The sequence below is a fragment of the Acipenser ruthenus genome, chromosome 13, assembly GCF_902713425.1.
Source record: "Acipenser ruthenus chromosome 13, fAciRut3.2 maternal haplotype, whole genome shotgun sequence".
Lineage (NCBI taxonomy): Eukaryota > Metazoa > Chordata > Actinopteri > Acipenseriformes > Acipenseridae > Acipenser > Acipenser ruthenus.
This window is the reverse complement of record NC_081201.1, coordinates 36289407-36302965: the sequence shown is the minus strand read 5'-3', so window position 1 is coordinate 36302965 and position 13559 is coordinate 36289407. Positions and strand designations below refer to the sequence as shown.

General features: G+C 36.6%; 1 protein-coding gene across 3 annotated transcripts in view; it reads right to left on the bottom strand.

Annotated features, from left to right (window-relative positions):
* The window catches only part of LOC117417637 (adhesion G protein-coupled receptor A3-like), an 80787-nt gene that overhangs the window by 50292 nt on the left and 16936 nt on the right, over positions 1-13559 (bottom strand). For all 3 annotated transcript variants that reach the window (XM_058985245.1, XM_034029786.3, XM_034029787.3), the window contains exons 3-7: positions 11096-11167; positions 8146-8217; positions 7142-7213; positions 6678-6841; positions 2562-2775 (exon numbers count right to left, since the gene is read on the bottom strand). In XM_058985245.1, coding sequence (XP_058841228.1) covers positions 2562-2775; positions 6678-6841; positions 7142-7213; positions 8146-8177 — 482 coding nt within the window. In that variant the 5' untranslated portion in view covers positions 8178-8217; positions 11096-11167. The remainder of the gene's footprint in view (positions 1-2561; positions 2776-6677; positions 6842-7141; positions 7214-8145; positions 8218-11095; positions 11168-13559) is intronic.

Below are 13559 nucleotides of genomic sequence, written 5' to 3'. Positions count from 1 at the left end.
CTCAGCCACTGACTCATTGTGTGACCCTAAGCAAGTCACTTATTATTATTATTATTTATTTCTTAGCAGACGCCCTTATCCTGGGCGACTTACAATTGTTACAAGATATCACATTATACATTATTTCACATATCACATTATTTTACATACAATTACCCATTTATACAGTTGGGTTTTTACTGGAGCAATCTAGGTAAAGTACCTTGCTCAAGGGTACAACAGCAGTGTCCCCCACTGGGGATTGAACCCACAACCCTCTGGTCAAGAGTCCAGAGCCCTAACCACTACTCCACACTGCTGCCCTCCTTGTGCTCCGTCTTTCGGGTGAGACGTAGTTGTAAGTGACTCTGCAGCTGATGCATAGTTCACACACCCTAGTCTCTGTAAGTCGCCTTGGATAAAGGCGTCTGCTAAATAAACAAATAATAATAATAACAGCATACACCTCTTGAGGCGCAGCTATACAGATCGATCAGTAACACCAACCCTTATTCTAATATTTACCAGCATTCTACAATCCCTTTGCTACCCCTCCACAGCAGCTCTACAGGAAAGAATACAATCTACATGCAGTATCCCCCTCTGTGGCAGACTTCATTGATTCTTTCTGTGTTGTGAGGCCATTTACATGATAAGTGTATCTGGTTGAACAGAACTGATCCCCATATATTTACACCGACAAATCCGATAACTACTTCAACTTCAGCCCATCGATCTCTGAACCACCACTGCCACTTTTGAGAGGCAGCATGCTGGATGGTGGTGTCTGAAATCAGACTAACAATAAGCAGCAACAATTAAATCTGGTTGCTATGGCTACAGAACTCTGGAAGCAGAGTGGGAAAAAATGTGTAGCAAATCCATTGGCTGGGTGAGGACAGAAGTGGAAATATCCCATTTATTCTTCGATTAGGCTGATTAGAAATCAAGAGGATTAAAAGAAATATCTCTGAAGCAGAGGAAAGCTTGAGGCTTTCAAGTACTCAAATACTGTGATTAATACATGTTCCATTTATATACAGAGGTTACAAGCTCTGTTGTATTTGTTTTTTTTTATCATTGGTACTTCTGTAATGACATGCAGACTGAAGGTTAATCTGTTTAATTACGCAACCCTTTAAAATAAATAACTAATAGTGTTATTCGGCTGAATCCTTTCACAGTAAGTGCACTTTTTCTACACAACATTGAGATTGTTTATTATATCAAAAAAAAGAAAAAGGAGTATGTCGCATGATTGAAAAGCGCAGTGTTATTGTTGGCGAACTACTTTAAATATGAGCTAGCAGTGGAAATGAGAATATTTCCTTGAATTTCTCAAGGGGAACATGCATACTGCCAAGAAAAATGTCATAAAAAAATAAAATGTGAAAGCTGTTTAATTAAAGGTGGTGCCCCATAAAGTTTTCAAAATATTTTGTACATATTTAAGAAATGTGTTACTGTATTAGCACATCATCTGTCAGTTCATTGTGTAACACGTTATCAGTATAAAAAAAACACCATTCAAAAAATCCTTGTGAAACACTGCTGAAGAAGTTAAAAAGTGATGCATTTCTGCATTAACTTTGCTGAATCCAGAGTTATTATTATTGTTTATTTCTTACCCGACGCCCTTATCCAGTGCGACTTACAATTGTTACAAGATATCACATTATTTTTACATACAATTACCCATTTATACAATTGGGTTTTTACTGGAGCAATCTAGGTAAAGTACCTTGCTCAAGGGTACAGCAGCAGTGTCCCCCCACCTGGGATTGAACCCACGACCCTCCGGTCAAGAGTCCAGAGCCCTAACCACTACTCTACACTGCTCCCCCCCTCATAGTTGTATGTATCATGACATTACTGCATGTTGTTTTGCATAATCTGTATTGTTTTAATATTCATATTCAAAATCTGCCAGGAATGAAACTGGAACATTTCTCAAATTTTTCTCAGGGCATGAGAAGGTTGATTGGTTTTATGAACATCATTGGTACCCAGATCAATGCTAATGGACACAGAAAACCAGCAACACTGTTTCTTTGAGAACTACAAATGAATATGTTTCTTTAACAACATATCACTTATATTTAATGATGAACTAACCAATAAAGATGGAGACGGTGTAGGTATTGATAAAACAGTGTTTTCTAAAACAACAGCATAAGCATGCATTATCATTTTGATGCTTCACACATACATAGTTATAATGTAGCACTATCAATACCCCAGCAGGTGGCACTCACTGCTCAACAGCAATGGCTTTCTGCCAATTTATTATTTTACTTTGTGCCATTTCAGCTTTTGAAACAGTCAGAATTGCAAATGAGAGACGTATTTGTTCTTTACCTTTTTCAATTTTAAACAAATGGATTCTAGCTATTACTTTAAGTTCTTAATTGGTAATATATATATATATATATATATATATATATATATATATATATATATATATATATATATATATATATATATATATATACACACACACACACACACACACACACACACATACATTTTCTAGATATAAAAAACAATAAAAATGATGTTTTCATATTTTTTTTTAAATTTACCTTGAAACTAAACAACAGTCATGGACGATGTTTTCTTCTACAAAGACGCCTTTGTCTTCCTCGGTTTCTATTAAGTTACCATCATGGTACCACTGGACCTTGGTGGTGTTGTCGATGTAAGTGGCAGTGCATTGAAAAGGCAAGCGATCCCCTAGAAAGACCACCTGTCTGTAGGATGGTATCATCTGAAATAAAGGCAGCTCCAGGGGTCCCACTATAAAAAATATATTGAGAGGTTTATTTTGAATGGTCAGATACTAGGGTAGTCGTTATTGTTTTGGGGTTAAAACCTTTAGGCCATTACCACATTTTATATGGGATTATTCTTGGTATAAACCAGTAAGAGCTGACATCACCTGATGATCTTTTGTTTTAATGGCAATATACAATAGTGTTCTAGATGGCACTTACTAATATACATTGAAGCACTTTGTTTGATCTAGCCTATATACATATGTGTCTGACAGACAAGAGCTCTGAAAGAAAGCACCTTACACAGACTTATAAAAACAAACAAAACAAATAAATAATTAAAAACATAGTAATAGCAATAAAAAAACACTTAGAAATGTAAATAGAAAAGTGAGGGTTAAACTAACTAAGACCATGTCATTTTAAACTACTTACTCTCTATTATTATTATTTATTTCTTAACATATCCAGGGTGACTTACAATTGTTACAAGATATCACTTTTTTTTTTTTTTTTTTTTTTACATACAATTACCCATTTATACAGCTGGGGTTTTTACTGGAACAATCTAGGTTAAGTACCTTGCTCAAGGGTACAGCAGCGGCGTCCCCCACCTGGGATTGAATCCACGACCTTCCGGTCAAGAGTCCAGAGCCCTAACCACTACTCCACACTGCTGCCCTAATATAGCATGTTTAGTTCCCTTCAGCCATGAAAAGATTGAAGACATTATTACGCCCAATATGGTTTACGCACACACACACACAAAAGGAACTGGAAACAGTGTTGGTTCAAAACTGTGTTTATTCTTTCCTGTCACTAGAAGTCAAACTAACAATAATTGATTTCAGGACTTTCTTCAAACGTCCTGGTTAATGAGAATATAGTCCCCTTCTGCTTAGCACAGGGTGTGTTGTTCAATGGTCTCACTGTGGTGCAGCCAGCTACATCTTACATTACACCACCACATTTGCTAAATGTTTAAAGAGCCCCAGAATGTTTATGTTTCCATGATTTTGTACATTGGAGCAATTGTGTGACAGTTTTACATTACTAGCATATATTCCTGAACTACCAACTGAATGCCCATTTATTTTATCAGTGTTTGTTTTTTACATTCTCTTTCTTGCCAAACCTTGACAATTGGGAATACTGAGACTTATGATGAAAGTGCAACACCTTTCTCTGCAGGTTTAAGATTAACTATTCATAAACTAGGATCTCTCTTCTCAGCTCTTTTTTAATAAGATATGTATCGGCTGTGTTGTCTTTTCAGTTACTACATATACTCCGAGTGGGTGAGGGACTAGCCTTTTTCACAATAGTTGGTTGATTTTAGACCAGAAGATCAGTTAAACAGTGAACTAAGAAATATATGTTACATTGTAAAGGAATGCCAACAGGAATACAAAGTAATTAAACTTTAGAAGATCAATCAATGTTGAAAGACAGCACACAAGGGACTGTATTAAAAACAGTGGGCCTAGAAAGTACCATGGACACCAATAAGCCCAATATAAAATGTATTATAATATAACCAAATACAGGATCGCATTGTAGGTACCATTAATGTTTAAATAAATCCAAACAGTAAAACATTCATCACCAGTGACCAAATATTTAAAGAAATGTCTTAACAATATCAAAACCTTCCCAATCTTGTTTTAAACATGCCACCTAAATCATCCAACCGTACATTTATTTTAGTTTTGTAAGGATAACAGAATTTCATTGGATATGATCTTTAAATAAGCCCTTATAATCCCTTGTGAATTATGTCATATCCAAAGCACACAAGATCATTTAAAGATGTTCTTTAGCCATCTGTTTTCATTACTTGAACTTTTTTTAGAGAAAGAAAAAGAAAACTTTCATTCCTTTCTGTCTTTCAATGACTAGCATGGTCCAAATGACTAACTATTTTAGAACTGTGTAAAGCAAAATGCTTAGAAACAGAAGCAGGCATTAAATCAACTTGTCATAACAGTGCCTTGCTTGTTACATTTCCTGCAGTGTGGAGTGAAGCACACATGCTCAGAACAATCTAATGCAATTTTAAGACAGCTCCACTTACACAAATATTGGACAGCGCTGCTATGCTGTGTCCTGACCACTAAAAGTGAATTGAGTCTAAAATATGAATTACTAGACTAACTTTAGCTGTGATTAATAGTCCTTGTAGCTTTGAAGTGCTGACTAACAAAATAAAAGTGTGATGAGGATAATTCATGTTTTTTTTACAATTCAAGAAGCGAACTATTTATAATTGTATTTATCACAGTTTCTGCTTGTGTTGTACTTCTATAAAAGCAGCTTCAAGGATAATTCCTGTCTCCAAACAACTTGGAGATCGTTAAACATAATCATTTTCAAGACATTTTAAGTCGGCCTAAATACTGTAATTCTATAGTGGATACACTTTAAAAAATGCTGTATTTGATAGTCTTTCAACTTTCAAGGTCAACCCCACAAGCATAGCACTAGGCTAGAATTACTAAATCCTCTCAACAGTGCCGTGTCGTATCCAATTCCATGCCGAGACTGGGGCAGTGCAGGATAATTCAAAACATACAAGAAAACTTTGCTTATGCTGACTGATGTATGTTTTCCATCCAGGTTTAGGTCATGAAATATTGTCTACAAATGTAGGAAAGCCCTGAGTAAAATGTATATTCTCAAGCAGCAGATCATATTCCCTACAAATATTATTTAGAGCTGAATGGAAAATACAGACAAGCCCACTTTGCTGACGTAGTGCTAAAGTACCAGACGGTCCTGTGCAAACAAATCCTTCGTAAACAATTGAAAGTGTTAGCATTATTCAAATATCTGACTTCAGATACTTTGCATGTGCTGTGGGATTCTCTTGGAGCTATGGAATGCTACAGAAACGTTTTATTGAAGAAATAAAAAAAGACACTGCAGGTCTCAAGATGCACCGTTTACCTTGAACATTGGTACAACACTGCACCAGATAATTCAAAACATTCATGCTAGAAAAACACAAATATCTTAAAAACAACTGCTTCCAGTGAGATTGGTGTTCCCACTCACCTGATCTCTCAATGCAGTTTCCATGGTAACCTCCCCCAACCCAACAACAGAAAAAGCAAGCAAAAGGACCATTCAGCATAAGAAAACTGCTTGTCAGTTCTTTAGTGCAGAATTCAAAGGACTGGTTCTCTAAAAGGGCGAGGGTCCAGCAAGCCACCCGTAACCTCACTTTGTAATGCCAGTGTTTCCACAAAGTCTCCCAGCCAGGTTGGCATGCTGTGATTGTAGGCTGCAAGTCCTCTCCACTGTCAATATTTAAATATGCATGGCCCTCACTAATGAAGACAAACTGATCTTGATGATGCTTGTGTGAGCGTTTATTTTTTTATTTACACACTTTTTTTTCCGAGGACTTTGTGGAAGGAATTTAAAGAGCTCGGTTCAGATTGCAAAACAATTTACATGATAGCGATAATAACAGATTTTAGCCCACGAAACCTTAGAATATTCCTTTTTGGACAGTGCCAATTACTGAATGCTGGGGGGTTTAAATTGGCCTTATTTTTGACATTTGTTAACCTGATTATTTTACATAGGGGCAAACAGACAACCTGCAATAAGGCCACACAGAAAAGAATCACAAAGCTCACAGTTCTCAGAATAAGGAACCTGTGAAAACATTTGTAGCACACAGCACAAACTACAAATGTAGTGTAAGAGTGGAATCAATGCCTTAACCATCACTTTCATGATAATCTCAGTCGTTTATTTTTAGGTTGTAGAGTGTGGTTTTACTGCATATAGACAAAAATAAATCACAATAAATATAGGCAGCTATCAGCGAACCACAAACTACAACACAATGACAAACTAAGGCCACAAAATTCACTTTGCATTTTACATAAGTTTAATTAACCTATTTTCACTTACCACATTTTAGCTGTTGTTCCTTCAAACTGCGGAGTTCTAGTCCATGCAAAGTGCTCGGGTAAACACACAGGGTTTCATTTCCAATCTGGATGGCGTTGTTTCTGGCCCAGTCTAATAACCATTTTAGGTTACAGTCACAGAAGAGTGATTCTGTGCTAAAATGCCTGTTTAAGAAATGATTAGAACCACCACAGGTTTTACACACCTTGTGTGGCACAGAAATAAAACTATAAAATACAGTAACATTATTGTACAGTTTCACTGCACTGCATAAGCTCATTCATGGTTATTAGTGATTGCATATGAGCACTTACAGTTAAGCAATAAAAAACACAGTAGTACTAAAAATAGTACCACTATAAATAATATATAACGGAATTAGGAAACAATGATGGCCTGTCTCACAAAACAAAAACAACAGATTGAAGAATCCTAACAGACAGGTACTAGAGAGCCGTACTTACAAGACTTTAAGTGACACCAGTTCGATGAAGAGCCCTTGAGACAGAGTTGAAAAAATATTCTCTGATAAATTCCTTAAAAAACAAAACAAAATGCAGAACACATATTACTGTAGCAGAAAAACAGTTCCATAAACAACAGAAAGGATGTTCTGGCAAGTGGAAGAACCACAAGTTATCTGTGTGTCTGTTATGGGGGGAGTTTGGGAGTAGTGTCAAATGAATGCGAATGTATAGGTTTTAAATAGCAATGTAATCGGACATATTGATGTAAAGAGATTAAACAGACACATATTACTGGTTGGGATGTCCCCATGATCAGTAAATGTATTATTTCCATTACAGTCAAAACTCCATTTAATAGCATTTAATCATAAATGTTCAGAGATGGGGCGGTATTTTAGACAATTCTGTAAACCCTAAAGAGAATCGTAAAAGTCAAAGTTCACTGCCTGTATTGTATTGTATGCAATAGCATTACTTGATATACACCCAGGATGTGTACCCACATGTTTCTAGAGCAGGAGAGCTACTGTGGCTGCTGGTTTTTGTTTCAACCAATCTCTCAGTTACTTAATTGCACCAATTATTGGCGTAATTAGTCAAGATTAACAGGTGTTCCAGATCTTTAGCCACTGATGATGTAAAGACACCTATAAAACCTGCTGGATAGGGGCTCTCCAGGACCAGGGTTGGAGACCCTGGTTCTAGAGGATAGACACAACAGTGTTACCATAGATAATGTAACAGACCTTAAATCTCTGATGGACAGAAAGATGGATTTGGTTTGGGTAACCGCTTTGTGGTCATGGCATGAAAACACTGCAATGTGACACACTGCTTTTTGAGTGAATTGTTATTCCAGTCGAGATAAAGAATGCTTAAGTATTTATTGGCAGAAAATTTGGCAAGATATGTTATTGGCTGCCACTGCACAATGTGAAGCAAATTTAAATTAAACTAACTGCAGACTTTTAAAAAAAAATAAAATAAAGCAAAGTACTTACAGTTTGAATAGATTGCTGAGGTCTCCGAACATTTCAGGAGATAAACAGCCAATCCTGTTATTGGACAGGTCCCTAAAACAACAAATGCCCTGTAATTGTCATAAAAATTCCCATATCAAAACAACTGGTGCAAAGCTATACTCCCTTATACAATAGGAAGAAAGTGCACTGTTAATATAAACGTTTCATTTCTTGAGTTAAAGTGCACGTTGACAATTTTCATGTTTTTTTTTTTTTTTTTTTTTTTTTAAAATCAACAACAATAATTCGCTGAGCAGACTTTAAAAAATGTTTTAAATGTAAACTAAACTGATTAGCTGGCAATTGTTTGATACTTCTTTTGGGCATTGAAGACATTTGACTGAATTTATTTTCTTTTAGTATTTCTACTGTAAATTTAACTCTGCCGGTTTGTACTTTTAAAATACAGAAACACATTTCTTAGGAAAAGATAAGCAGTTCAATAGGAATAAAATAAGATGTGTAACAAATAACATTAAAACATCACAGCACGATCCCACAAACCGAGGGTCTAGACCACTTAAGTGCTATGGAACAGGCACACATAATGCAGTGTCTAACCCGGTCCAGGTAACACCACAAGCCCTTAAATAAATAGAACCTGAGAAGACAGGAAAGCTGATAATCCCCATGCCTGTACAATCCCCAGGCTTTTAGGGTCCACTGGTGGGTGGCATATGGAAAGGGATTAAGCAAATGCTTATTACTGGTGACCTGAATAACAGCTTGGATGTCGTCATGCTCATTTTCCCTGATCATGCTACTTATTTACTTAATTTACTTTCTTAATTACAGTCAAAGCTCTGCTTCCATATCCTGCTTTAATTGAAATATGTGTGCCCCAATGCAGCTGTAGAAGTGTAAACTCAAGTGTTTGTATAATCACCAGTAAGTGAACCTCTCAAATTACCACAAGCAGCTCCAATTCCCAGACACATGCATTGCAAATCGTAAAGGGATGCAACTTTAAAAATATAGTTATAATAAAGGTCACTACCAGGACCTTTCTAATGTAATGAATTTTTTTTTTTCCTTTTTTGTTTTTCTTTTTACTACCTGTCGAGTGTTTTTTATGTGTCAGAACAATTTCATTTTTACATTATCTTGGTTTGCTCACTTTGAAGTCACATCTGGCAAAGATGTTTGTATTCCAACATATTCAATAAGTGCCTTGGGTTAAGATACCTATCCCTTAATCCCTCTATTAAAATTAACAATGGGTAACAGAAAAGGAGCACATGTGGTTTTCTGGGGCAAATATTTAAATTACAATTACAAAAAAACATGACTTAACCTCAATGGAAACACATTTTGAACAGAACTGCCCACTTTGCTAAATTTTTACAACAATAATAAAATGGAATATATGAATATACAATGGTTTGCAGAAGTATTCACCCCCTACCAATAATGTCACATTTTGTTGAATTACAAATAATGTATGCACAGTTTTACAAACAATTTTATTTTATTCAAAGCTGTAGTGGTTAAACTGAACACTGTTAAGAACATAAGAAAGTTTACAAACGAGAGGAGGCCATTCGGCCCATCTTGCTCGTTTGGTTGTTAGTAGCTTATTGATCCCAGAATCTCGTCAAGCAGCTTCTTGAAGGATCCCAGGGTGTCAGCTTCAACAACATTACGTCATATGAGGAGGAGGTTAAATGCCAGCAAAACTTGCAAAGAAAATGTACAAAATGAAATTTACTGGTTGCATAAGTATTCAGCCCCTTAAGTCAGTACTTGGTAGAAGCGCCTTTTGGATAGGTCTCTACTAGCTTTGCACAGTAGGATGGTGAAATTCTTGCCCATTCTTCACTGGAAAATTGCTCCAGTTCTGATAAGTTTTTTGGGATCGTCGATGGACTGCAATCATCAAGTCTCACCATACATTTTCGATCTCAGGACTTTGACTGGGCCACTCAACAACATTAATTATCTTCTTGTTCAACCAATCCAGTGTGGCTTTGGCTTTGTGCTTCGGGTGAAATGTAAATTTCCTCCCCAGTTTCAGAGTCTTGGCTGACTCAAACAGGTTTTCCTGAAGGATTCGCCTGTACTTTGCACCATCCATTCTCCCCTCTATCCTGACAAGCTTCCCAGTCCCTGCTGAAGAGAAGCATCCCCATGACATGATGCTGCCACCACCATGCTTGACAGTTGGGATGGTGCTGACTGGGTGATGTGCAGTGTTGGGCCAGACGTAACACTTGGAATTTAGACCGAAAAGTTCAATTTTTGTCTTGTCTTTATATACCTGAGGGAAATTATCTTCAAGTTAAACCACTTTGAGAACACACAGGCTGAAACCATTTCACTAATTCTGTGACCTTTTAAACAAATCATTTGCACCTAAACTGATTTAGGGCTGCAGTAGCAAAGGGGTTGAATACTTATGCAACTGAGATTAATCTATGTTTCTCTGTAAATCTTACTTATTTATATTCTATATGCATTTTTTAACTTTATCAATGTGGAGTAGTTTGTGTAGATTCTACGTGTAAAGTCTAATTTGAAAGCGTTGTGGAGTACGCTCAGGTGCCAACAAAATGTGAAAACTTTGCAGGGGGGTGAATACTTCTGCAAACCACTGTAAATAACAAATGCAAAGAACGGTACTTTCCTGTTTTCATGTATTGGCAAAATGTAAGTTGATACGAGCCATTTCTGAAACTAGAGTAAACAGTATGGTTGCTGATATATATATATATATACAGCATATACACTATTTAAACCATACAGTATGACAATATGTACAATCCTTTTAGTTTAGGACCAAATGTTAAAAACAATAATAAGCAAAAGAAAAAATGGTATTAAAAGTTTGGTCACTGTCACAAAATTGACTTCAATCAGGATCAGTGTATGTATCCCTGGTGTAGTAATGGACTGTCCCGTACTGTTACTGTATGTTTGCTCTTATACTTACAGCCTCTTTAGTTCTGAAAGTCCACGAAAAGCCCCAGGCTCAATGGTACTAATTAAATTATTCTTCAAATCTCTGAAAAAGCAAAAAGGACAGGTTACTTAATGGCATGATTTATTATATACTGCAATATTAATGCAAGGCAAGTAAGCATCCTCAGAGTCCTGCTAGGACTTTTATATTTCACAGAGAACAATAAAATCACCTCTGATGTTGAATTGCACAGACCTTCTAATCAGAAAATATTAATATGATTTCAATAATTTACAGGTACTAGAACTTTATAAAAATGTTACTCTACAGGTAGGTCAACACACCTGGCCACTTTATTAGGACTGGTCTTCCTGACTGGATTTGGCATCACCCTGATATTACAATTAGATATGCAAATGAGGTTGATCATGTGATGTGACATGGGATCCTTGCATCACTATCAAGCTGCCATATTTCGCAGAAGCATCGTTGTGACCCTACAATGGCTTCTTTCAAGGAAATAATGCACCAAGTCAATGTACCAGAATGGTTTAGGAGCATGACAGACATTTCAGACATCTTCCATGGCCACCACTATCCCTGGATCTCAATCTAATTGAGCATGCTTGGGGTGAACTTGAACGTTGGCCAGCACAATCCTTTGCCTAGTTCTCTGCACCAATTTCATGAAATATTAGTGATTGAATAGGTTAGCATCCCTTCAGACCGCTTCCAGCACCTTGTGTAGTATACGCCAGGTCATGTCAAGGCTATGATCAGGGCAAACAATGGGCCCAACCCAATATTACAATTGGTCAATGTATTAATTATCCAGCTTGAATTCTACCAAAAGGTAATTAGGTCAAGGCTTTGCTGTGCAAGAAAAAATAGAAAAAAACCCAAAGGACTGAAATAAGCCTGGCTCAATTTATCCAATACAAATAAATGTCTGAAACTATTTCCTCCAACACACTGAAGCCTCCATGACTCTTTAATATTTAAACTGCAATCAAGGCTCATTTACACAATTCATTATTCATTTTCTCTAAATGCTTTCCCTCCTTACTGGACCTCCTAGACCTGTCTGGCAGTGCTGGCCTTACACAGTGCAAACACTGTTTATTTAGACTACAATCTGCAGTATTGTGTTGTTGGTATATTGCAAGGGGGATTTTATTTTGGCAAGAGGAAGATTAAATCATGAATATTCAATCCCACTGTGTAGACAGACTAAGTAGTACAAGATGGATAAGAAGAGTGCCAAAAAGGCTTCCATTAATGCTTCATTAACATTATCTCCGATACCAGGAGACATTTGCTTCTTGGGCAAGAGGGCAATTGAGTAATTTGGCTTATTCAGTTTACAGGCTGTTGTGTGCCAATCAAGCCAACTGTGCCAGGCATGAGTGAAGTGTGGTCCAGCCTCTTTTTCGCGCTATACTCAAATGTTAAGCAGTTAATATATATATCCCTTGTTAAATCAAAAAGCCACACAGGCCTATACAAGCAGGAATCCTACCCTACCAGGAATGGCAAAAAAAAAAAAAAAAAAAACAGCATCTGTAATTCCCATGAAATCAAACCTGACAAGAAGAGCAGGCCCATGTTTTCCTTTCTGTAGGTGTAAACACTGTTTTTATTAAAACACTTACACCTTTCAGTAAGACACAGGACTGGATTAGAAGGTGCCATTCCATGTCACATCAGCTAGTGGCTGCAGCTACACCGCTCATTCTATTTAAGATATTGAGTTCCCTTACTTAAAAAGGAGGAAAATAACTCCAGATTCCAAATTAATAATATAAAAAATAATGTTCTTGTTTGTTTTCTGTTGTGAATGCACAATCAAGGCCACATGCCACACACACACTGTGCACATTGTTAGGCACATTAAAAAACGGAATATAACGGCTGTATTTCTGAGGTCACACATACCATCAGCAAGGCATATCAATCATCCGCTCGAGTTGTATAAAAGAAGTTTCATCTCTAAGGGCTTGGACTGCAGCTGGATAAACTCAAGCAGACGAATGCTTAAAAAAAGAAGCATTTCCCAAGTCCCTGCCTTCCAGTGGAATTCAACCAGAAAGCCTTCAGCTTGAGGATTTGAGCTGCCAATGCCTCACGTCATTTCAGATACACTTAACAGCACAGGTGCTTGGTTATAGATATTGTTGATATATTTACATTTCACATTTGTGAACTCATTATCTTGGCATAGATTTATACCTTTATTTGTATTAACATATACATGCCATAATATTTCACCTAATACTTGACAAAAGTCTCTAGTTATATCGATTTCATACAGAGCTGGACAGGGGATACTTACTTCACAGGAGTTATTTAAGAATGTTGTTTTTTTTTAAAGTTTGTTTTTATCAATAAAATGAGGTTTCAGATATTTGAAACTCTTAAAGAACAGAACAGCGCAGTTTCATGAACAGTAAACTTGATATATTTACTTTATTTGACTTGATATATACACTGTGTA